This window comes from Macaca mulatta, chromosome 17, assembly GCF_049350105.2.
Source record: "Macaca mulatta isolate MMU2019108-1 chromosome 17, T2T-MMU8v2.0, whole genome shotgun sequence".
Taxonomy (NCBI): Eukaryota; Metazoa; Chordata; class Mammalia; order Primates; family Cercopithecidae; genus Macaca; species Macaca mulatta.
The window spans coordinates 89178338-89204961 of NC_133422.1; the positions used below are offsets into that span (position 1 = coordinate 89178338).

Here is a 26624-nt window from a genome sequence, read left to right on the forward strand (position 1 = left end):
ACAGGCATTGGTTTGCCTGACTAAATAAATTGCCCACTAACTCCTTACACTGAAACAAAGCTTTTAGGATATCAGACAGTGGAAGATCCTAAAATGGCATGTGTGAGGACTTAGAGGAGAGGTAGGTGGAAATCTTAGCTTTCTATCCTAGTCCCTAAAAGTGGTAGAATTAAGGCCTACCAAGAGTAGGAAGAAGATGCATCTGGAAAGAAAATACACCTGAAGAGTGTCTCCTTGTGTTAGGTTGCACAGCGTATAATTCCACCTAGCATATGTGCGATTCAAAATCCAAAGGATAGGTTGTATGGTAACTTCAAGGCAGGGATCTTATGTTTTCTCCAGTACATCTTAAAACAGATGTCAGAAGCTCTGAATGAAACCTTCTACTTTGAGATTAGTTTATTCACTCATTTATTCATTCAACGAATATTTATAAAGTACTCAGGATAAGTAAGGCACTATAGAAATAGGAAGAGCTTCAACCTCAGATTTTGCCATTGCATTACAGAAAGTAATTACCTTCCACTAGGGGTGCATTGGTTCGTTTATGCACATATATCAACCACCAACATTCTCTGAGTACTTAAGGCAAGGTGCTTTGATATAATGACTGTGTAGCTGTACAAACGGGTGTACAACCTGACCTTTAACTTCAGGTCTAGATGTGGAAGCAAACCTCACATAACCATTGCCACATTGGTTCTAACTTTCTTCTTCTGGGGGTCTCCAACAAACTGACCCATCTGGAAGGCTTACCTGGGGGATCACCAAGTTAGCTGCTGCAGGACCTCTCTTCCCTGGTCGGTCACTTGAAGTAGCCGCCTGCTTCCACCCCAGGATGAGTCACTGGACTGTGGGGATATCAAAAGTAACTTCACCTGGGGAAAGGCTGGCTCTCCTTTTCCTACCTGTTCAATACAGATTCAGAAAATAGCAATTGTTTGGAAACTCACCAAGAAAATAGCATATCGGTTTAAGAGATTACTTTTCAGACTGAGGTTATTATGTATTTTACATGTATATATACTTCAATATACATGTTGAGTGCCCAAAAGATGGGAATTGATGCACACAAATTAAAAAACAATAATCCTCAAAAGATAAACAATAATCTGTAAAACAACATTTATTTTTCGTTTCCTTTTTAGTAAGCTTTCTACTTCTTAATAATGTAAGATTAAAACTAGTCACTAAAAGTATTATAATTAACAATGTTAAATCATAAGCAAGATACAAATGTCAATTTTAGAATTAGGAATTTAATGCACAAAGGAAACATGTTATTGCATTTTACCCCATTTCTGAATGTTAGCTTTATAAAAAGCATTTCTATTAAAATCATATATGCAGTTTTTCTAATACTGAAGATATAAGCATAAAGTGATCTGGTCATTTTCTTCAAGGTTGAATTCTTTCCCCCATCATTGAGAAATATAGCCCACAGTATTTGGTGACATTTTGTGAGTTTATTTGCATGATATTCAATGTAAGTAAATACCAACATTTTATTCTGTTGGTTTATGCTACCTTAATATTTGTTAAAACGTGCTCATAATTGATTTATTATAAGGTCAGAAAATGCTAGAAAATTGTATTTCTCTTATATGAACTACAAAATCAGGGAATTCTCCCAGGAAGACATTATAAAACATAATAGTTATAAAAAGTTGCCCACACTATAGATAAAAGTAGCTAAGTATAACTGATTACTATTTTTTTCTACCTAAGATAAATCTTGCTTTAACCAAATCTTATGAGAATATGATATATGAGAATTCTGATATACCTGACAGATAAGCTAGAGGTGGTTATTTGCTTTATGAAATTATTCATAATAGTTCACCTATAAAAAGCAGTTTTTCCTGGTGCTTTTAATATATAATTGATTAATACATAACTTTTCAGAAATATATATACCATGCGCAATTATATCTTCATTTTAACAAATTTCTCTTTTTGTTTAAAACCAAGATTTAAAAATGTGTTCCCCAACTATCCTGAGCTCAGAGCATAAACATTCCAGAGTGAAGCTTGTGAAAGATACAGTGCTGTATTATCCATGAATATTGTTAATGGCAGGATTTGAAAGGTATGCATGTGGTTGAAGCTAAAAAGCCCAAGCAGGGCTTTACCCCCATGAAGGACTCTGGGCTATCTTGATCTTCACCACTGAGCCTGCTCTCAGATGCACCTGTAACTTTATGAGATTCAAACTCAAATTCAGTTCCAACTGGGCTTTGTCCACTTCTCTGGCTTTAGCAGTCCTATTGCAGGGGGAAAACTGGTTCTTGGTGAGTCTTGCACTCTCTAGGCCCCCTTTATGTAGAAGGCAGCTCCAGGGACCTCTTAACACCCATTCTTTACATTCATTCATTCCAGTAGAGAGGGACCCCGACAGACAAACCACGCCCTAGAACTTCAGTCTCACTCCTGATGCACAGAAACCAGATATGAGCAGATGAAATTTGCATGGAAATCTCAAGAGCCATTAACTTCTCTGAAGTGGGGTCCATCATGATAAGTCTGAACATCGTAGTAAAGATTGCCTCATTCTTATTTCTCATGATCTGATGATTGCATAGCAGAATATAACCACTTAATTCTGAATTGCCATGTTTTGTACAGATGGTTTGCTTTCAAATAAGGCTGAATTGGTCAGCATTCGTAAGTAACTGTGAGTATACTGCAACATTAATGAATCTAACATCAATGCTTAAAAATAAGCCAAGTGCATTATGTGGGAATAATTTTTCATCTGAGGTTACCTAGTAAAGAAATTGGTTCAGGATCAGCCAAAGAGACCTCAGACTAATAGGATTCAGGTCAAATTGTCTCATGTTCAGGTTTATAGCCTCACCAGCCTTCAGTCAGCCTTTCTTGGAAAGAGGAATTCTGTATTTGTTATAGGTTTACAGTAGTGTATCAACAAACCAGGAAGCTCTATGATTTTATTATCTTCTCTATTTATCACTATAGAATCAATGTGTATCTAGCTATTGAATCCTGTAATATAGGTCTACTGTTTAAAACTGCAGATTTTAAGTAAAATCTGTAAAATCTAATTTACACAATAGAGCGGAATTGATCCTTCATTTAGTCATTTTCTGTCCTGTAAAGAAAACAAGGCTTATTCTCATCTTCTAAGCTGGAGAGGGAAAAGATAGAGGACAGAAGAAAAATAAGCCCAAGGAAGATAATCAGGAGGGTACCTAGAAGCAGAGATGTTTATAGCTTAAAGGGATCTTGGAGATTCATCTAGCACCTACCACCTCCCACCTCCATGCCATTACCAATAAAGACACTGGGGCTAAGAAAAATTGATGCATGGTCTGGGTCAGGTCTCAAATTGCACTGACCTGCAAATTTAAATGACTCCCCCGGATCAATGTTTTGGGATTTTTTTGTTTTTTTAAATGCTTTCAGAAAAGGAGGAGGCTTAATCAATATGGGGGATTATTATCAGATATCACAAACTGTCAGGTCTACCTTTATTTGAAGATAGAGGTAGCCTCAAGCACGTTAGTTTGGGTTTGTTAAACAAGCAAGCAAAGTGGAAACTACAGCTAAGCATCTTCTGAATGAGATCATCATCACTATAGAAGAACCTATGGCAAAGATCTTCAACTTGAGAAGGAACAGTGAGGATTAGTTCCTTTACTGTCAGGGTCAGAACTATGGGTTGGCCAGCCTCTTCTCTTAGGTAAGTCATGAGCAACCTAGGCTTCTTCTGTGTATCTCTTGCTGCTTAAATGTGTCTCCATTAGGGGTGTATATCCTTTTCGAAGTCTTCTATATTGAAGAAAGGCCAGCAGCACAAAAAGACCAACCAAAGCCACCAGCGTTCCCATGACCACTGAGAGGGTTGTGGGCCAACCTGGAGTTTCTTCAACTGAAACTAAAGCAGAAGAGAAGGGTCTACCATCAGCATTTTCATCAGCTGAATACTTTCAGAAGAGAAGAAGAGCAAGCGCACTTGGCTTTCACATGCTTTTTTGTTGATAAAGCAAAACTACTCTTGCTAGACTAAAATTTATCTTCTCCTTTCTCACCCTTTATCATATCCACAATTGTTTTTCTTGGGGAAGTTGGAAATGGCATCCCATTACTTAAATACAGCTTATTGCATTTTAAAAATTTGTTACAATAAATGCTTATGTGAAAGAAACCCTCTAAGGAGGAATGTAACTACTTTTGTGAGTTAGAAACTCATTTGTAAAAGTGCATGCTAAAATGGCATCTGGGGAGCTGCAAAATATACAACCCTCGAGTAGAGAAATTCTGCTACTGTCTCCACTTTTTTTATAGAATGATAAGCCTGTGAGAGGGATCACACTGGCTGTTACACTAGGAGACATTCAATAAACAAGCAGATATTTATACCCATTTGAATAGTTGTGAATAAAATGTCAATCTCCCACATGATAAATCCAGTCCTCTATTCAAACATATTTTATAAGCACTCTTCCACAAAATTGGTGGATTTCATTTTTGGGGTTTTTTGTTTGTTTGTTTTGTTTTGTTTTAAGACGGAGTCTCGCTCTGTCACTCAGGCTGGAGTACAGTGGCGTGATCTCGGCTCACTGCAACCTCTGCCTCCCGGGTTCAAGCGATTCTCCTGCCTCAGCCTCCCGAGTCACTGGGATTACAGGCATCCGCCACCATGCTCAGCTAATTTTTGTATTTTTAGTAGAGACGGGGATTCGCCACACTGGCCAGGCTGGCCTCAAACTCCTGACTGCAGGTGATCCACCTGCCTCGGCCTCCCAAAGTGCTGAGATTACAGGTGTGAGCCACTGCGCCTGGCCAAATTTCATTTTTAATATACGTATGCCTATTTGTCATTTATTTTAAAAATTATATTCTCTTTGGCCAACTGTTCTTAATTTCAGCTCTTCTGAATTTTTCTATAGCTTACACTCACCTAAATATAAGATTCTCTTTCTAGTCCTTTTTCTGCAATCCCCCGGGAGGTCCTGACCTGTCCTGATGGGATTCCTCCAAGAGGGTTTTGATGTGTCTCCTCCCGCTTCAATCCAGCAGCACCTATTGCCAACTTCATCTTCTTAAAACACAGATATTTTGATTCTGCCATTTCTTTGTTCAAGACCCAAAAATGGTTGCCTTTTGCTTTTGTCCAAATCATCTGGCTAGTTTTTTAAAAAATTATGTTTTAGAAATTGTGGCAACATACACGTAACATAAATTTGACCACCTTCAAAATAGTAAGTGTTGCTGAGGCTGTAGAGAAATTGGAATCCTTGTGCATTGCTGGTGGGAATGTAAAACGGTGCAGCCACTATGGAAAACAGTATGGGGATTCCTCAAAAAAAAATGGAACAAAGAATCACCCTATGACCCAGCAATTACACTTCCGGGTATACCTAAAAGAACTGAAAGCAAGGTCTAGCGGAGATATGCAGTGCAGTGGCATTACGTACATTCACATTGTTGTGCGACCATTAGCACCATCCATTCTCAGAACCTTTTCATCTTGTAAAACTGATACATTATGCCCAGCAAACAGTAACTCCCTATTCTCCCCTCCCAACCCCTGGTAACCTCTGTGAATTTGACTATCTCATAGTCTCATTTAAGTGGAGTCATGCAGTATTTGTTTTTATGTCTGGCTTACTAAACTTAGCTTAATGCCCTCAAGGTTCATCCATGTTGTGGCATGTATCAGAATCTCCTTCCTTTTTGAGGCTGAATAATATTCCATTGTATGTATACGCCACCTTTTGTCTATTCATTCATCCACGATGGACACTTGGGCTGCTTCTATTTTTTGGCTATTGTAAATGATGCTGCTATGAACATGGGTGTGCAAATATCTCTGCTAGACCTTGCTTTCAGTTCTTTTAGGTATACCCGGAAGTGTAATTGCTGGGTCATAGGGTAATTCTTTGTTCCATTTTTTTGAGCAATCCCCATACTGTTTTCCACAGTGGCTGCACCATTTCACATTCCCATCAGCAATGCACAAGGATTCCAATTTCTCTACAGCCTCGGCAACACTTACTATTTTCTATTTTTTGATAGCAGTCATCCCAATGGGTATGAGGTGGTATCTTATTGGAGTTTCTGCCTGGCATCTAAGGCCCTCTATACCTAGGCTCTTTCATAAATTTGAACTTGATCTGACGTAATCCTCTGCCCAAGCATCCCACTACAACCAGGCTTGAAAGACTCAGGTCACAGAGGGAGAGATTGAGCTCTGAAATCATCTTGATTGCTTTCTAGGCTGAGACTTTGGGCAGATACACTGTACAGGGACTAGCTGGATTTAGAGATTATTCCTTGAGGCAGGCCTGTTTACTTCATTGGTTAGAAATTTGAAACAACCATAGAGAGGCTTTTTATTAATCCAACTAATTCAGAGAGAATTGTCAAGTCAGGTGTAGAAGTAGATAGTTCCTTTAATAAGATCTATTAAAAACTTTCAGTTTTCTAAAACAAGAGTCAGCTCATTAGTCCTTTTCTGATGTTTAATTGGTAGTTTAAAGGCTCGTTTTGCTAAATATGCATATGCTAGAAAAATGGTCAATAAACCTAACTAGACCTGAAAGCTTCAGTGAAAGGTCTTGGTTTACATTAAAAAGAAAGCAAGCAAGCTAGCTCCTTTAGAAGATGAATGAATCACCCATTTAGAAGTTGTGTTAGTTACCTGGCAGATCAATGGCATAGCTGTAGCCAAGTTGGTCTGCGGTTAAAAAGAGTTCTTCATTCGTCACTGGAGGGAAGAAAGGAACCATGTTGTACATCCGATTGTGACCAATAGGGGCCAGCTCCTGAGGCCAGGCATCTGCAGGAGGATTAAATCTTTTCATCCACTCATCAAAGATGGCGTCAGTAAAGGAATGAAGAACCTGCAAGACAGTTGAACACAGCGTTTAACATGAATCAGTCTGTTTCGATCACACCAACCTGACTGGAGCTTTCTCTAAAGTGGAATAACTTCTTCTTGACATGGGATCTTCTGTATACCCGTGTGTGGAATATCGCCTTCTGTATAGCACCGTGAGGAAGCCCAAATCAACTCATACAGAGTGACCATGATGGTGAGGCTCAAGATTTCAGAAAGAAAAACAGTGAAGTTTTCAATGATGTATGAACCTCTCTCTCCAAGCAGGATGATAAACCGCTTTGTCAAGGGTGAAAATGAAAGTTCATGTTGGATTTAACATTGGTTGCAGATTGAACGTTTGAGGCCTTCAACATATATGTGTTAACTGTGAAATTTAGAAAAAGGCAAGTATGATAAGATACATGTTCTAGTATTGAGATGATTTGGTTTAACAGGAGAGAAAGAAAAAGTTGCGTTTACAGGTTGAGTGTCTGAAATCTGAACATTTAAAATCTAAAATCCCCCAAACCTGAAACTTTTTGAGTGCCAACATTACACTCGAAGGAAATGCTCATTGGAGCATTTTTGGATTTTTTGGATTTGGGATGCTCAACTGGTATAATGCAAGTATTCCAAACTCTGAAAAAATTCAAAATCCCAAACACTTTTGGTCCCAAACATTTCAGAAAAGTGATACTCAATCTGTATCAATATTATAATATAAAGGAACAGTAAATTTTTCTCACCAGGAATACTCTTCTGTCTACTCATTTCATAACCTCTCACTTGAATTCTTGCTGTTATGCCAGCAAAAGAAAGTCTAGAAATGTAATGTACAAAGTGCTCATTTACATTTTCTCAAGGAAGCCATTAAAGTCCTTTTAAAATATAGCAATTACTATATGTTTTGAAATATTAAGAGCAAAATTTCCACATTGATAGCCCTGATTTTGTAACATGATACAAACTTGAGAGTTCGGTCCCATCTCGACGGTGGTGGTTAGAGTTCCTCACTCCTTCCTGGACGGTAAGTTCAAGGAGCTCAGGGGCAGTGTCTTTTTCTCATCCCCCCACCCCGCCTGGATCCCCAGAGCTTGTCACCCCAGGGTATCTCACATGGAGAAAGGGAGGTACTTATTTCAGGAAATACTTATTCAATGTATTCATTCTTCCATGCACCACTGTACCCTGTACCTCATTTATAGCACTGATCAAATGATACTATAACTTGTTATTTATGTATCTATGTCCACTAACAGGATCCTAACTCCTTAAGCTCTAAGATAAGGACTTTTCACCTTTGAAGTCTCAGGCTTAGCATACAACCTGGACGGAGTCAATGTTTACTAAGTATGTGTTGGCTGATGACAGTGTCATGCAGCTTTATTTACATAAACAGCTTGTGCAAATAACCAGAGTGTCTAGGGATGTACAAAAATATATTTTCCAAAGAAGGCCAATGTTTCTTGACTAAATGCTTTTCTAGAATCTTGCCACTCCTTCATTGAAGGTTGGCTTCAACTGGCCTTCCCTTGAAACTTGATGAGTTTCTGACTCTTTTATAACCAATAAAATGCAGCAGAAGTGACATTTTGTGACTTTCAAGGTTAAATCATAAAGTGTATTGCAGGTCCTATCTTGTGCCTGAGCCCTGAACCATCAAATAAGCAGTCCAGCTGTCCTGAGGCAGCCATGCCGTAAGGAAGCCCAAACCAACTCACATTGAGTGACCATGATGGGGAGGCTCAAGATTTCAGGAAGAAAAACAGATGGTGGGCCCGTCCACAGCTGCTCCAACACCTATCACCATCTGACTGCAACTGCACTGAAAGATGCTAAGCTAGAACTGCCTAGTCAAGCCCTTCCAAAATTCCTGACTCACAGGAATGGTAAGAAACGGAATGGTCACCTTCAAGCCATTGAGTATTTGGGTAATCTATTACGCAGAAATGGATAAGCACAACAAAGGAAAAAAGCCTGAGCAGAGCCTCACAGGCCCATGGTTACCAGCATGTGTAGGGAAGGGAGTTCCTTGGTCCCCTTCTCTCTCTCTCTCTCTCTCTCTCTCTTTTTTAAGACACAAAATTCAATAGAAATTTTGTTTGTAGTTCTTACATTCTCAGTGTGAGCTGAATTGGGACCTGCTGCCCCATGCAGAGGTGGCCCATTCCTGGAGGCAGGGGAGAAAGAGAGGGGTGAAATGGGAAGAGCCCCATTCTTCCTCAGCATTGGGAGGCTAGAGATGCCGCCCCATTCTCCTGGGTTCCACGAAGGAGAACAGATGGAATGTGAGGTCTGAGACTTCTCCTCCACACTGCTGCCTCCTGGGTAGGAGGGGAGCTAAGAGATCCAGACAGAGAATGAGAAGGCAGAGGTGGTGAAACGGGTGTAGTGATGCGGCTTGAGATGAATAAAACACAGCCTGTGGAGCTGATGATCCAGGATCACAGAGGTCTGTAAACCTCAACAGTGGACACCAATAACATGGCATTGGGAAGGTAGGGAGGTATTATCTTATATTATTAGGCACCTAGCACACAGCACCTTTCTTGTAGGAAACTGTTATTCAATGGTTGTTATCACTATGAGTATACCATCAGTACTATTATTATTTTAACTTGGAACAAGGACTTATGGAAGAAGAACGAAGGAATTTGCATTTTGCAGGTGGGTGGGGCCTGCAAGCACCTCTGAAATCACACACACTATGTACATATAGCCAGTGAGGAACTGGGCATTTAGGAATGCATGTGACACATGCCTAGTGCTTTTTGATAAGTAAATTAGTGAATATTTATTAGTGTTTTCTCAATTACCCATAATGACATATTGAAACCTCAAAACAGCCTGATTTGGTGAATATTATTTGTTTGCTCAGGCTGCTGTAACAAAGTACTACAGACTGGGTGGCTTAGACACCAGGCATTTGTCTTACAGTTGGAGACAGTGTCTCACTTCTAGGCAGCTGGAAGTCCAACACCAAGATGTCAGTGGGGCTGGTTCCTTCTAAGCACTGTGAGGGAACATCTGTTCCAGATCTCACTCCTACCTTCTCGGGCCTTGCTGACAATCTTTGGCATTCCTTGCCTTGTAGATCTCCATCTTCATCCTCATGTAGTGTTCTCCCTGGGTGCAGGTGCCTATGTCCAAATTTTCCCTTTTTATAGGGACACCACTCACTCTAGACTAGGGACCTACCCTACTCCAGTGTGACATTTTATGTTAATAAACTATATCTGCAACTATCCTATTTCCAAACAAGGTGACATTCTGAGTTATTAGCTATTAGGACTTTGACATATGAATTTTGCAGGTGACAATTCAACCCCTAACAGTATTATCCTGTTTTATAGATGGGGAATAAAAGGCACAAAAGTGTTAAGTGACTTGCCTAAGGGCACACAGCTAATATATGGTAGAGTAAGAATTTGAACCCAGGAAGTCTGGTTCTAAAGTGAGAGTTCTTAATCCACGTACTCTGCTTCCTCTACACCAGCACTCCCCAACCTTTTTGGCACTAGGGACTGGTTTTCAGGAAGACAATTTTTGTGGACCAGGGGGCGGTGGATGGGAAGGGAGATGGTTTTAGGATGAAACTGTTCCACCTTGGATCATCAGGCATTAGTTAGATTCTCATTAGGAGTGTGCAACCTAGAGCCCTCTCAGGTGCAGTTCATGATAGGGTTTGCACTCATGAGAATCGACTGCTGCTGATCTGACAGGAGGCGGAGCTCAAGCGATAATGCTCGATTGCCTACCATTCACCTGCTGTGCAGCCCAGGTCCTAAGAGGCCACAGACCAGTATGGGCCCGTGGCCTGCTTGACACCACCACACTGTAGTACAACCTTCAGGACCACCTAGAATAAGAAAAATTGATTTTGAAGGTGTATTCTCAAATCTTAACAATGCAGAAAGAGTATAGTTTGACCTATGAGTCCTAAACCAATCATGAACTTTTAGATAGCGCCTGAGTTCCAGTCAGGGATCAAATTGTGATGATCGAAAGAGACAAGAGACTATCAGGACATAAGGAAGATGCAGATGATGCAGATTCAGTGCTGTAAGAGGCAAATAACTTATAGAAAGCATCAGAATTCACCAAGGGAAAATGTAAATAATAAAGGAGAAGACAAGATTCTAAGGCAATTAATAATCTGGTGAGATAAAAAAAAAAGGGGGGGAGTAATAATAAGGAGTAATTGAAATTGTAGCTCTCAGGAGGGCTATAAAACGTACAATAAATGTTCTAGTAAGGCTGCACACAGTGGCTCATGCTTGTAATCTCAGCACTTTGGGAAGCTGAGGCAAGAGGATCATGTGAGAGGCCAGGAGTTTGAGACCAGCCCCGGCAACAGAGTGAGACCCCATTTCTACAAAAATTTAAAAATTAGCTAGGCATGGTAGTGTGTGCCTGTGGTCCCGGCTACTTGAGGCTGACATGGGAGGATCACTTGAGCCCTGGAAGTCAAGGCTGCAGTGAGCTGTGATTGTACCACCGCACTCCAGCCTGAGTGATAGAGCAAGATACTGTCTCAACAACAACAATAACAACAACAAAACAAAGATCTAGTAAGAACAATATACAGAGCACCCAAATTATAGAATGTAATTTTTTTTGAAAAGACTGGTATGCACTGAGAAAACGCAAAGAATCCAATGAACAAAATGCTGCAAGCAATAACATATCTGCAACCTAAAAAGAGAAATAGTACAATCTACGGAATAAGTAGTTGTGTTAAAATTGTGGGCATTATTCCTCAATAAGATACACTGAATTGCTCTTGACAAACTAATTGTATCTTTGTTAAATACAAGTTAAAAATGAGCTCAGTTTATATTTCTGTAAAAGGTCAAATGTCATTTGCGGGTAGGAAGCAGAAGCAGAAGTTAAGTAAAGTGTATCATTGGGCCGGGCATGGTGGTCTATGCCTGTAATCCCAGCACTTTGTGAGACCAAGGTGGGAGGATCACCTGAGGTCAGGAGTTCGAGACCAGCCTAGCCAATATGGTGAAATCCCATTTCTACTAAAATTACAAAACATTAGATGGGCGTGGTGGTGTGCACGTGTGATCCCAGCTATTCGGGAGGCTGAGGCAGGAGAATCACTTGAACTCAGGAGGCGGAGGCTGCAATGAGCCAAGATGGCGCCTCTGCACTCCAGCCTGGATGACAGAGCGAGACGCCATCTCAAAAAATAAATAAACAATAAATAAATTTGTATCATTGGTGCCTTTCATCTGCTCGAGGGCTACATGGCTATGTTTTGGTATTAGAAATTGAGTACTTCAGAAATGAGGTTCCAAATTTTGGCATATAAACCTATCCTATCTTGCTCCAACAAAATGAGGATAGGTACAGAAAATGAAAAAAAAAAAAAAAAAAGTAAATTTCAAAGTAGAGGCCATATTGAAAAAAAATTGTGATTACATGGGCTTTCAAGGTAAAGATTTTTAAAGTAACCCATGCAGAAGAAAGTAATCAACCAAAAAATATTGTACCTGCAGGATATAGAAAATAAAATACAAGAAAGTGTGCATTCTTTTTTCAAGACCATTGGAGGATAAAGTTACTATCACAGGGCCTTAGCTTAAATGACTATAAATTCGGATTCCCACCACATAGATGAAATAAGAAAAGTGTCTGCATCTGGAGAAAGGAACCATGGAAATATGAGGCCGGCTGGGGGAAAGATGTGTGTACATCATTAAAGACCAGCACACTGTAGTTTTCACCACTTGAGTTCATGTGTTACTGCCCAGAAGGCATCCTTTGTCATCAGACTGGATCCTACTGTGGTGACATGCTATTGCTCTGGTCCTCTGAGAGTCAGAACTAAGTGACAATTCAAATGTGATCACTTAAAAGCCACATGACAGATATAAGCACACATAGGTCCATATGGGAACTCTAATTAAAACTTAAAGTAGAAGGCATACATTAAAAAGTTGGTTTGGAATTTTTAAATGAGAGAATTTCTAATGGCAGCTCCTAAAAAACATATTTCATCATGCTTGTTATTTTAGGGAAATATCTATTCTTGTCTTGTTCTACCAAAAATTTGAAAACAAATATAATTGGGATGTTGGTTTCACATTGCCCTAACTAGGCCATATGTAATAGGCATGAAATAGTTAAACAACACCAAGCCTCTATTTAATTAACTAAGCTCTGCCACAAGGAGGAGGGTACTACACAGAGAGAATATTTCAGTGACAGACGAGAAACAATCTCCTATGGACTTCACTGTGTTCCCCTCCTCCCAACAAATTCATATTTGGAAATCCTAACCCCCAGGGTGATGGTAATAGGAAATGGGGCCTTTGGGAAATAATTAAGCCGTGAGGATGGGGTTCTCATGAATGGAATTAGTGCCCTTACCAAAGAGACCCAGGGAGCTCCTTCTCCCTTTCAACCATTTGAGGACAAGCAAGAAAATGGCCGTTATGAGCCAGGAAGAAGTTCCTCACCACACACTGAATCTGCTAGTGCCTTGATCTTCAACTTCTCAGCCTCCAGAACTGTGAGAAATAAATGTTGTTTAGGCCACTCAGTCTCTGGAATTTTTGTTTTGGCAGCCTGAATGGACACAATCATGGAAGGAAAAAAAAAGATATTGGAGTAATAATAGCATCTTCCAGGCTGGGCGCAGCAAGGATGGTGCTAAACTTTTCTCTCCCTATATCTCCCTATCCATTCTTTTATAGCACCCTGAGCAGGCAAAACAGAAAGTATTTCTCAGGTATTTTGGAGGAGTTGTATCGGGAACACATCCTCCCACATAGACTTGTATAATAGCCTTGTATACTATATGTGTGTAAAAATGTACACAATATACATTGTATACAAGCTCTAACAGCATGCATACAAAAAAAAAGTCAAGAGAATTAGAAATGCCAATTCTAAACCCTTTAGGAAAAAAAGCTTGTTCTTCAAGAATTGAACTCGGAACAGATGCAGAGGACTACAGGAAGATTCTGCTAGCTCAACTTTAAAAGAAGTGACCAGCTCAACAGGCATATAAGCTGACATTACAGGTTGGAGAAACAGAACCAAGGTGATGCTAGAAGAGATTCTAGATAGAGACTAAGCTACCTCTCAGTCCATTCTTGGCTACCTAATCATGAAAACTCTAGGAGAGAGGAACTCAACTCAATGCTAGAACCATATTAGAGTTGTATGTAAGTTGTGGTTTGTCATTATATGCATACTTTATCAAGAATGAATTGGATGTAATTCATAGGTTTAGTTCTTCTCAATAGAGTATGCATTTATCCTTATAAAGTCTAGAGTTGAAGGGAACCCATTCAGGTAACATTTACCACCTGTAAGATTAAAGAAAACAAGCCAGCCCCCAGCCTAGCCCATAGAAATCCTGCCACCCTGGGGAACCAGAGAGGGGTCCAGCCACCCTCTCTGATACCTCAGCTCTTACAAAACTCATCAAGATGTTATGCTACTTAGGAGGTAGTAACTGTGTACCTGCTATTTAAAAACTAGTATTAAATAAGTAAATGTGACATTTAAAAAGCATAAATACATGCTCACAATAAAAGCAATGACTCTATCATTTCAAAAGCTGTGCAAAATTATTCAGATCTGCCCTTCACCAATTCATGTTAATTCCTATTAATATGACCTAATGGGACTTAATATCCTCAGCTATAATGAATGCAATTGTGAAGAGATTGAGTTAAGAATTGTCTAAACTGACAAAAGGCAAAATGGTAGTTGAAAGATTGAACACGGGGAGATTTTTTAATAGGAAACTTTTCTTATAAATCTCTGCTTAGCCACTTACTGGTTGGTGTGACCTTGACACATTTCTTAGCCTCTCTAAACTTTATTTTCCCTGTGTTTAAAACAAGAAGAGTAGTTTACTATATACGGATTTGTTCATTTAGGAGGTGGGCTTTGCATGACATCTCACATAGGAGCTGTCACAGAATAGATTTACAATAATAAGACACTGTCCTCACAAAAATATACAGAACTAAGTGTCAGGTACTGTTCTAGAGGTTGAATATGTTTTCAGTGATCACATTCTTTTTCCATAAACTAATAAAACCTACAAAATACAACTTTACATGACCAGAATATTAGGTTTTCCAGGAAAATAAAATATTAAAAGAGAATGTTGTATTTTGTTACTCACACAGAGAACAAATTACTTTCACTAATTCTGACTTTTTTTTATCTTTAGGGTAATTTTTTTCTTTTTCCAGAAGTCATGATCACAAACAAAAGTTATGAACAGATAGATCACAGAAAAGGAGGTGCAAATTGATTTTTTTTTTTTGAATGTCTGAAAAGATGCTGGACTTCACTTTTTTTTTTTTTTTTTTTTAAACAGAGTTTTGCTCTTGTCACCCAGGCTGGAGTGCAATGGCGCGATCTTGGCTCACTGCAACCTCCACCTCCTGGGTTCAAGCGATTCTCCTGCCTCTGCCTCCCAAGTAGCTGGGACTACAGGTGCCCAACACCACACCCGGCTAATTTTTGTATTTTTAGTGGAGACAAGGTTTCACTATGTTGGCCAGGCTGGTCTTGAACTCCTGACCTGAGGTTATCTACCTGCCTCGGCCTCCCAAAGTGCTGGGATTACAGGTGTGAGCCGCTGCGTCTGGCCTGGCCTGGCCTTCACTTATAAGAAGAGAAATGCAAATTAAAACTTGCTAAAATGCCCTTTTGCCTATCAGGTTGACAAAGATGAAAAAGCGTGATGACACAGGGACAAAGAGCATAATGAGAGGGAATGATGGGGGAACTGTGGCTCTGACACATAGGTGAAACACAGGTATTAGGAGGGAATATTGTCCAACCTTCTAGAGGCAATTCTGTAACATTTATCAAATTTCAAATGCATTTTTTTACCCTTTAAGCCAGGGATTCTATTGTTTACTTAGCTTACATGTTCAAGGACATTTGTTGTAGCATTGTAAAGTAAAAGATTAGAAATCACCTAAATGTCCATCCACAGAAAATAGTTTAAAATCTTAAATTTAAAATTAAAATAATACATTTCAGGATAAATCCATGTAACAGAATACTATACAGCTATACAAAAAAAGAATAAGAATGCCCTTTGGAACTGAAATGATTTGGAATAAGTTTTTTTAAAAAAAGTGGGGGGAAGGCAAAGGTACACAAGGGTCTATAATATGCTACCATGTGGATAAATATATAAACATATTTGTGTATTTATAAAATATATCTGGAAAATTAGAAAAAAATGGTATTGTTTGCAGGAAGGTGGTAGTGATAATATGGACTTCATTTTATACATTTTATATTTTGAAACTTCTATGTGCACTAAGATTTTAGGATGAAAAAATTTAGAAAACCATGCAATGACCTAAAAACTAAATAAATTAAGTGATAATGGGATATCATATATAATAGGTGCCTTATACAGATGGTCCTCTGTATAAGTAATCCAGACATGATTTAAAGTATACAGAAGGATGTGTGTACCTTATATGCAAATGTTATGCCATTTTATATAAGGGACTTCAGTAGCCACAGATTTTGGTACCCATGGTGGGGGTTTCTAGAACTAATCCCCTCAAGATATTGAGGGATGATTATAATTGCAACTGCATAAAACATATGAGAAGATGAAAAGAAATAAGCCAAAACATTGAGATGGAATTACAGGCATTTAAAAACTTTTTTCACCAACATTTCTGTAATTATAAATAATATAAAAATCATAAAACCACTAAAAATAAAAATTTCACATTAAAGTGTTATTTTAATTTTTTAAAATATTAGTCTAATTACGATTTTTCTTATTTAAAGTAAAGCAAAATGGATATATCTTTAAATGCTTCACTCTTGGGAAGAAAAAAGCAATGCCCTATTGATATGGTTTGGCTGTGTCCCCACCCAAATCTCATCTTGAATTGTAGCTCCCACAGTTCCCACACATTGTGGGAGGGACCCACTGGGATGTAATTGAATCATGGGGGTGGGTCTTTCTCATGCTGTTCTCATGATAGTGAATGAGTCTCATGAGAACTGATGGTTTTACAAATCAGAGTTTTCCTGCACAAGTTCTTCCTCGTCTGCCACCATGTAAGATGTGCCTTTCGCCTTCCACCATGATCGTGAGGCCTCCCCAGCCACGTGGAACCGTAAGCCCATTAAACCTCTTTTTCTCTATAAATTACTCTGCCTCAGGTATGTCTTTATCAGCAGCATGAAAACAGACTGATACACCTATCCTTCTTTTTTAACATTTCAACTAAACTCACTCTAACACAGAATTATTTATACCTGTAATTGTGAGCTTTTGATTTCACTAACTTTGTTGTAGCCTAGAACAGCAGACTCAGAAAGGCTCTTACAGGGTTAACTTAGGGTAGTCCATCAGCTATGTGTGGTTTAGAAATTCATTTTCTCCTGCTGCATATTTCTAAATTAATGAACCTATTTTACACACTGATGAGTAATAAGACTATTGTATGTTGTATTCCATTCAGAATGTCAATGTACAAGGTGGAAAACAGGCATGAGCTGTTTAGTATTTATCATGGAACCTATGGACCCCCCCAGTCAATGAGGAATTGAAGGAACTTAGAACTCACCAAATATACTTTTTAAAAGGATAACATCCAAGTATACTCTTAAGAATAGTATCTTTAGGAATTGGAAGGAAATTACCACTACGTAGCATAGTTTCTTTCTTGGCATTTAAATAACTTTAAGTCTGTTGGTTTCCTTTTTTTTTTTTTTTTTTTTTTTTTTTTGCTTTTCTGGATTATATCTAAATTTAATATTGAAGACAGCACTTAGCTTTTCTCTGGCCTAATCTTATTTTCCATGATAAATGTGTGCATTTGCCTCAATTACCTTAAGAATTACTAGAGATTGCTTTGGAGTTTTTCCTGCACTTTAATGTTCTGCCTTCTATTCTCATTATTGTGATCACATACAATTTTGTAGCTCTATTGCTTGAAGAGATTTCACAAAAAATAATTTTAATAAATGTCATGTGCAATATATTTGCATGAATTGCCTCGTGAATTTGAAATTCCAGAAGCTATAACTCTGTTAACTGAAATGCTTTAACATGGATCTCAATATGTGAAAAATCATTTAAAGCTGAATTGGCTTCAGCATAAAACTCTTTGAAAATGGCCTGAAGTAACTGTGAGTTCTGGAACGAGTGCCAAAACATTATTCATTCTATGCCTTTAACGAAAGGCTGTGGCTTTTTACTTATTTGTATATTACACATACTACTAAAGAAAATAAAATTTTAACATTAAGTACATTAAAAGCAACAAAGACAAAGATGATTAAATGTCTTATATCTCTGAACCATGTTAAGTCACGGGATTTCTCATCCATTAAGTTACAATGTGAGCTTCCACCCTAAAGCAGAAGGAGAAATATGACTAAAGGGATATCCCTACTACAGGCCAGCTATGGTGGCTCACCCAGTGCTTTAGGAGGCCAAGGTGGGAGGATTGCTTGAGGCTAGGAGTTCTGAGGCCAGCCTAGGCAACATAGTAAGACCTCATCTCTACAAAAATAAAAAGTAAAAAGAAAAAAAAAAAGCTGGGCATGGTGGTACGTGGCTATAGTCCTAGCTTCTTGGGAGGCTGAGGCAGGAGGATCACTTGAGCCCAGAAGTTCGAGGCTCCAGTGAGCTATGATCACGCCACTGCGTTTCAGCCTGGCAACAGAGACAGACTGTCTCTTAAAAAGAGAGAGAGAGAGAGAGGGAGGGAGAGAGAGATTCCTACTATCCTTACTACAAACTAATACAAAGAAGAGCAGTGAATCCTTTACACCACAGGTTGATAAATTAAAGCCTGAAGGCCTAACAGAGCCTACAACCTATTTTTGTAAATAAAGTTTCATTGCAACACCACATTCATTTGTTTATGCATGATCTATGGCTGATTTCATGCTACAGGGGCAGAATTCAGTAGTTACAACAGAGAACATCTGGCTCCAAAGCCCAAAATATTTGCTACCTGGCTATTTACAGAAAAATGTTGCCAATTTCCATCCACTTAGTGGGCTTGTTCAAAAGAAGGAGATAAGGTTTAGCAATCCTGGAGACTTGGGATGCAGAAAATCAAATTACTAGCATCACTTTTAATAGGAGAGAAAGAGTTGGGGTATAATCCTTAATTTATCAGAGGATTCTGCTGTTCTACTTATAACATATTGGAGTACTGGATAAGGAGTACTGTGACATTTTTCCTTATGAATATGAATTGTGTGTATAAATTGTACAGTTGACAATGTATGCTTTAATAAATACTTAGAGATGTATAGTATAAATAGATGTACAGATGTATGGCTGAGAAAGCAGACACCAGAAATGCTTGGCATAAGCTATGGCTGAGACGATAGCCAGAAAAAATGATCGGAACCATCAAGTTAGAATCATCGAACAAGGCGGGCATTCTAGAGAAAAGCAAAGATCGCTGTGGCGGCATTACAGATAATCCCCCATCTTGTTAAATAAGCCCCCACCTTGTTAGACCATTAATTCAGACTTCTGACAACCCTTTCATTTATTGCTACTATGCAAATATGAGGAAAGAAACATTTTTTCAAAGGAAAAAACAACTCTACCAACTAATTCCGTCTCAAGATTTCTTGAAGCTCACCTGACTATGCTTTAACCTCTCTAGGAGCCCCAGAAAGCTACTTCACACCCATCAGGCAAGCTTAGAGTCACTGAAAGCTATACCTTCACTCTCCCTCTTCATAGCTCCTCTTTTTGTACCTGGGTTGAGTAACAATAATAATCACCTGTGAAATACTTCTGACGTTGTGCTTATTAGTAAAACGTCTTAGGGCATGACTGTCTGCTTTGGAGAACAAGATAAGAAATCTTAATTAAGGTTTGAAAATCTAAACCTAACATATGGTTCTCTAATTCTGACCATTATAAAGCACGTTATTATTTTTATGATAACATTTGTATTGTACTTGACAGGCTCTAGACCGGTTTCCTGTTGTCCTAATCTACTAAGAGTCACTTCACTGAGTACATTTTCACCGCCAGATCGGGTCGAGACCCACACGTTGCAGAGTGGGAAGCAGAAGCTCCATGTGGTTCAAATACATTCCCAAGATTGCCCTGGTCTGTATCAAGTAAAACTGATTGACTTGTAATCAGTCATGAAGCCTCCCAAAAGTCTAGAAAAACAAACTTCCAGCTGGGCGCGGTGGCTCACGCCTATAATCTCAGCACTTTGAGAGGCCGAGGCCAGAGGATCACTTGAGGTCAGGAGTTCAAGACCAGCCTGGCTAACATGGTGAAACCTTGTCTCTACTCAAAATACATAAATTAGCCAGGTGCAGTGGCACGTGCCTGTAATGCCAGCTACTCGGGAGGCTGAGGTAGGAGAATCACTTGAACCCGGGAGGCGGAGGTTGCGGTGGGCCAAAATTGCACCACTGCATTCCAGCCTGGGCAACAGAGTGAGACTCCATCTCAAAAAGAAAAAAGAAAAGAAAAACAAACTTCTATAAACTGATGGTTTGACGATGCATTATAAATGCTATATACAGACTGAATTGTGTTCCCCCAAAATCCATATGTTGAAGCCCTAACCTACAATGTGACTGTATTTGGAGATAGAGCCTAGAAAGAGGTCATTAAGGTTTAATGAGGTCAGAACAGTAGGGCCCTGGATTAGTGTTATCGTAAAAAGAGGCATCAGAGAGTTTATGCTCTCTCTCCCTCCACTATGTGAGGATGCAGCTAGAAGGCTCAGGAAGAGCGTCTTCACCAGGAGCCAAATCAGCTGGCACGTCGGTCTCAGACCTCCTGGCCTCTATAACTGTGGGATATAAATTTCTGTTGCTTAACTCATCCACTCTGTTGTCTTTCGTTATGGCAGCCTGAGCAGACTAAGACACATTGCTAAGATTAACATTAAGGCGAGGAAAATTCTGGAAAAAAAAACAGAGAGTCTCTGGATACCATACAATCTAACAGAATAACAATATAAACTCAAAATACTCGCAAAATAAGAAAGGAGAAGAGGTGAAATTTCTTCTTGGAATTGCTCCAAAACTATTCAAGACATGCAACTCAGAAGACACACAGACAGGGTTAAAATAGACGATGGTGAGTTTAGTATCTGTAAAGCAGAAGCACTGTTAGGGATTGGCTACTGAAACAAGAATGTTTATGTTGTCTAAATCTCTTACGACAACTTGAGTGACCTGTACTTAGAAAAGCAGTCCCTGACATTCAAGAGCTGGCCTGGCACTATCCACGAGGCCCTGATGTCCTCCTATCAGACATTAACAATTTCACAGAATATCGACAGCAGACAAGGCCACTCTGAATATATTATATTTTGAGTTTATATTGTTATTCAGACTGTATGGTATCCAAAGACTCTCTGGTTTTTTTCCAGAATTTTCCTTGCCTTAATGTTAATCTTAGCAATGTGTCTTAGTCTGCTCAAGCTGCCATAATGAAAGACCACAGATTAGATGGCTTAAGCAACAAAAATTTATATGCCACAGTTGTAGAGGCCAGGACGTCTGAGACCAAGGTGCCAGCTGATTTGGTTCCTGGTGAAGACGCTCTTCCTGAGCCTTCTAGCTGTGTCCTCACATAGTAACCATGACGGATCAGGACAAAAACAAGAAAACCCCATAATGTCTGAGCACAGACAAATTATGAACATTGTCCAAGACACAAGACGCATGACATCCCCTTTCCCGGCTAATGTGAGCATCTGCTGCTGTTTTACCAACTATGGCTTTAACCTCAGTCTAGTCTGCCCCATATACACATATAATTACTCTAACAAGACACCCAATCATCGAATCAGGAAGCTTACCCCTGCTTCCTGACAACATCCGATTCAGAGCAAGGCTTCCAAAAGTCCTCCCCAAACCACCTGGCACAAGCCCAAATCCTTTCTGTCTTTTCCAGCACCCACCAGCTGAGACTCTCCACAGTCCTCCATTCTCTCCCTGCAAGGAGTAACAGACCAATGTATTCAACTACACTGTGTTCCTAGAGGTCACAGACTGGAGAGCATTGACTAGGGCAGCTGAACAGTGTGGTCCTGACTCATTCTTCCTCATTTTGTTTGTCTTAGAACTAAGTTCACCAGGGGATGAACATATTCTAAAAACTAAAGGCTGGGCCCAGTGGCTCATACCTATAATCCCAGCACTTTGGGAGGCTGAGGCAGGCAGATCAGGAGGTCAGGAGTTCGAGACCAGCCTGGCCAATATGGTGAAACCTTGTCTCCAGTAAATATACAAAAATTAACCGGGCATGGTAGCGTGCACCTGTAGTCCCAACTACTTGGGAGGCTGAGGCAGAAGAATCACTTGAACCCGGGAGGCAGAGGTTGCAGTGAGCTGAGATAGCGCCACTGCACTCCAGCCTGGGCAATGGAGCAAGATTCCATCTCAAAAAACAAACAAAAACACTAAAAAAGTTCAGAAATGTAAAATTTACAATGTTATTGTCAAGTTTTGTTCAGTTTGTTTTTGTTTTTCAAACAGGGTCTCACCCTGTTGCCCAGGCTGGGGTGCAGTGGCACAATCATGACTCACTGCAGCCTCAACCTCCCAGGCTCAAGTGATCCTCCCACCACAGCCTCCCAAGTAGCTGGGTCCACAGGTGCATGCTACCATGCCCAGCTAATTTATAAAGTTTTTTGGTAGAGAAAAGGTCTCACAATGTTGCCCAGGCTGGTCTCGAACTCCTCAGCCTCCCAAGGTACTGAGATTACAGTCATGAACCACCATGCCCGGCAGTTTTCTTCTTTTGTTTTAAAGTGAGACAGAAATTAACTGATATACCAAAGGAGTTCATCACACTGAAATTTAAACAACGGTGAGGCTCCCGCACAGTCAACAGCAATCCTGTTTACTGTCTGTATTATTACACGTCAGAGGTATGAATCGATTAACAAATTAAATTGCCTCAAATGTGAGTTTTTGTATTAATGCCGTCGGTGAAGGCATTTGTTATTTTTTGCTTATATTAGCCAGGAAAGGGGATGTCATGCATCTTGTGACTTGGACAATGTTCATAATTTGTCTGTGCTCAGACACGGTTATGGAGTTGTCTTATTTTTGTCCTGATCCATCATGGGCACAGAGTGGCCTTGTCTGCCATCGATGTTCTACGAGATTGTTTATGTCCAATGGGGGACATCAACACCTGGTTGATAGCACCAGGCCAGCTCTTGGATATCAGGGGCTGCTTTTCTTCTTTCTCAAGTAAAGCTCACTCAAGTTGGCATAGGAGGTTTAAATGTCCAGCATGCCCTCTCCATTCTCCTCCCCTTTTCTGGCTAACAGAACCTCTCTTTCCTACAGGTAACACATTGAAGGTGGTTTGTGTGGACTAATGGACCTCAACAACACTCATTTAGCCAATGAAAATCATTTATTATTATGCTAACTTACGAATTCACCAGTGGAATTATAAACTCTTGTCTAAGATCATCCAAAAGTGAACCATCCCTGAAGCATGGGTTCTGAGTAGGGCCTTCAAATGCCACCTAACCATCTCTATGGTATAGATGGAAATTAATTTACATTTGCACACATCACGTTGTTCAACAGAGAATAAAACACCGCCAAATCTTAATTGTATGGAAAAAAGTAAATCTGACATATTATCTAGAAACTTTTCATGCATTCTGAGTCTTTGACATACCACAAAAATGGGATCATTGGCAGCTGAATGTGGCAAAGCGTTTGTCCCGTTCAAGAAGGAATGAACCAAATTATGAAGGCTCATCACTTGAGAATCCAGAGTCCCATCGGCTTTATCAAACCCTTCCAAGGCATTCCTGGGAGAAACAAGTATATCAGTGACAACAGACAAAGACTGATAAAGTTCTCTTTTTTGTCATTTTCAGCCTAGATGATAGTTTTCTAATTTGAGATTGGGTAGGTATATGGGAAGCTCTGTCATAACAAATTCACCAAGAATTAGCCCCAAACTTTAACGATAATCCTCTGTAAGGGGAGAGAACTCCTAATCAATGCTATTTCTGAATTATATCTCTTTTGTGTACTGTGTGACAACCTTCATACCTGTCTCTCATACCTTTGGAGAGCAGGTTCTGTGTTTTCTTCAGATATTTATTGCCAGGGTTCAGTACCATGCCCAGCACATGATTGCGATCAATTTTTTTTTTTTTTTTTTTTTTTTTTGAGACGGAGTCTCGCTTTGCCACCCAGGCTGGAGTGCAGTGGCCGGATCTCAGCTCACTGCAAGCTCTGCCTCCCGGGTTCACGCCATTCTCCTGCCTCAGCCTCCCAAGTAGCTGGGACTACAGGCGCCCGCCACCTCGCCCGGCTAGTTTTTTTGTATTTTTTAGTAGAGACGGGGTTTCACCGTGTCAGCCAGGATGGTCTCGATCTCCTGACCTCGTGATCCGCCCGTCTCGGCCTCCCAAAGTGCTGGGATTACAGGCTTGAGCCACCGCGCCCGGCCGCGATCAATATTTTTTTAACATTTAATATGATATTTATATTTCTCAACCAAATAGACCTTCAGCTTGACTGAAGGTCCAGCTACTCAGTAGGCTGAGGTAGGAGGATCACTTGAGCCCAGGAGTTTGAGGTTACAGTTAGCCATGATTGTGCCACTGCACTCTATCCTGGGTGACACAGCAAGACCCTGGCTCTACAAAAAAGAAAAAAAAAATTCTACCACCATAAAAAGACTTTAAGAATTATGAGAAATACGTTTATAAATAAGATTTTAAACAAAGATGGGTCCAAAAAGGGGGTGGTAGATAGATTAAAGATCTTCTGCAAAACTGGATTCTCTCTCTCTCTCTTAACTGTGTTTAAAGAAGACAACTTGTATGGGACCAGGGCAGGGTAGGCTGAACTCACATGTAGAGGTTCTGCTAAGTGTAGCGTGGCTCAGAGTCTGTTGGGGTTGGACACAGCCTTCAGAGTAATGTCAAAGGTGGGGGAAGGATAACATTTAAGGCTGTTTTGAAAAGGAGGATGAATTAATTTTTCATTGTGACAAAAGTGCTATTAAAATAGATTGCATTTCCTATATGTTTGAGTTAGGGGAGTTGTTCTCAAAATGCAGTGCTCAGAACACCTTAACTAGCATCATTTGGGATTTGCTTAGAAATGCAAATTGTTAAGACACAGCCTACACCTACTGAATCAGAAACTCTAGGAGCAGGGCATGAAATATGTTTTTCTAGTGATTTTGAGATGTGCTTAAATTCTGGGCCCGCCTCTACAGGTACATACCACCACACCTGGCTGCTTTTTAATTTTTTGTAGAGACAGGGTCTTGCTGTGTTGCCCAGGTGGTCTCAAACTCCTGGACTCAAGCAGTCCTCCCTCATTGGTCTCTCAAAGCAGTAGGATTACAGGCATGAGCACCATGCCCAACGTGTAGTGGAAGATTAATAGTGGTCTTTAAATGTTAAGTATTGTAATGTCATTGCTGTGCTATGATTTGAGTTGAATTTAGTCTGCGATACTCCTCTGAGATCTCAGACCCCACTATTAAGGTGTATGGCTGATAAATTTCTAATATCAACATTTTAAAAAATAAGAAAGAAAAGAGAAAGAGTATGGGCATTGAGAAAACACTATATTTAATGAAATACCCTGATTCCGAAGACTGGACCTATTGATGTACAGCAATTAGAAATACAAAAGATGGTTTTCAACAGCTAAGTTAGAAAGCATTAAAACCACATTGTTAGTCATAGTAGATGGGTAAAGACTTTCCTCACACCAATCTCTTGCTAACTTCTCTTACTAAGCCTCTCTCCATCACTTAGCTTCGTAGTCAACCCCCAAAACCTGGGTTTCCTTCCAGTTCATCACAACCAGATGCATGAAAACCTGTACTGTACACGCAGGTCCAGCCGCGCTCAGAGCACCCACCTGAAACTGAAGGTAGAGTTCTGGAAGAAGGGAGGATTGTCAAACTTCCGGAGAGACAGGCAATCTCGTATGTTTTTGAAGGTTGGCAATTTCACACTATTTCTTCCCATTTGATTTCTTCTCAGCAAACCTTCATAGGTTCCATTGCACAAGGTGACCCGGTGGTTGTAGTCATCCAAGCTAAGATTTGTAATAAGATTTAAAATAATATGTCTTGGCTGGGTGCGACGGCTCACGTCTGTAATCCTAGTTCTTTGGGAGGCTAAAGCAGGTGGATCCCGTGAGGCCAGGAGCTCGAGACCAATTTGGCCAATATGGCAAAGCCTCGACTCTACTAAAAATACAAAAATTAGCTGGGCGTGGTAGCATGAACCTGTTGCCCCAACTACTCAGGAGGCTGAGGCAGGAGAATCGCTTGAACCCAGGAGACGGAGGCTGCAGTGAGCAGAGATCATGTCACTGCCCTCCAGCCTTGGTGACAGAGTGAGACCCTGTCTGAAGAAGAAAAACAAAACAAAAACAAAAACAAAAAGTAATATGTCTTAACTTGTGGATGGTATTATAAATTTGTGCCAAGCAAACCAATCAGCGGCACAATCATGGTAAAATTTTATTACAATTACTTTACCAGAGTTAACAATATGTGGTAAAAAGTACTATACCTGAAAGCCATTATGGGTTGAGAAATTCCAAAAATGGAGATGCACAAAATATGGACATGGGTATAAATATGAATAATCATTACCATTCTGTTGGAAAGACAGTGAAGGGTTTACAAGGCAAAATGACTTCTATTGTGTGCATTTGAAATTTGAGTAACTGAAGGGAGAATAGGATGGTTCATATTATGTTGAGCTAAGCTAGTTTTGGCAGAAGTGACATGTAA

General features: G+C 39.8%; 1 protein-coding gene across 1 annotated transcript; it reads right to left on the reverse strand.

The window, feature by feature from the left end:
* Positions 1-1125: 1125 nt before the first annotated feature.
* DCT (dopachrome tautomerase) lies at positions 1126-26233 on the reverse strand. The gene is made up of 4 exons (XM_001083129.5): positions 25739-26233; positions 23520-23655; positions 6665-6866; positions 1126-3895 (listed from the first exon to the last, which is right to left on the reverse strand). Exons 1-4 carry the CDS (start codon positions 25846-25848, stop codon positions 3717-3719), a joined length of 627 nt encoding a protein of 208 aa, XP_001083129.2. The 5' UTR covers positions 25849-26233; the 3' UTR covers positions 1126-3716.
* Between the last annotated feature and the right edge of the window lie 391 nt (positions 26234-26624).

Excerpts from the sequence above, each read along its gene's own strand:
- DCT (XM_001083129.5), bottom strand. The coding sequence starts at position 25,848 with ATGGGAAGAAATAGTGTGAAATTGCCAACCTTCAAAAACATACGAGAT. Across the intron at positions 6,867-23,519 it reads CCAATGATCCCATTTTTGTG|GTTCTTCATTCCTTTACTGA; the intron begins GTATGTCAAAGA and ends ACTGTCTTGCAG. Across the intron at positions 3,896-6,664 it reads CTATGCCATTGATCTGCCAG|TTTCAGTTGAAGAAACTCCA; the intron begins GTAACTAACACA and ends CTTCTGCTTTAG.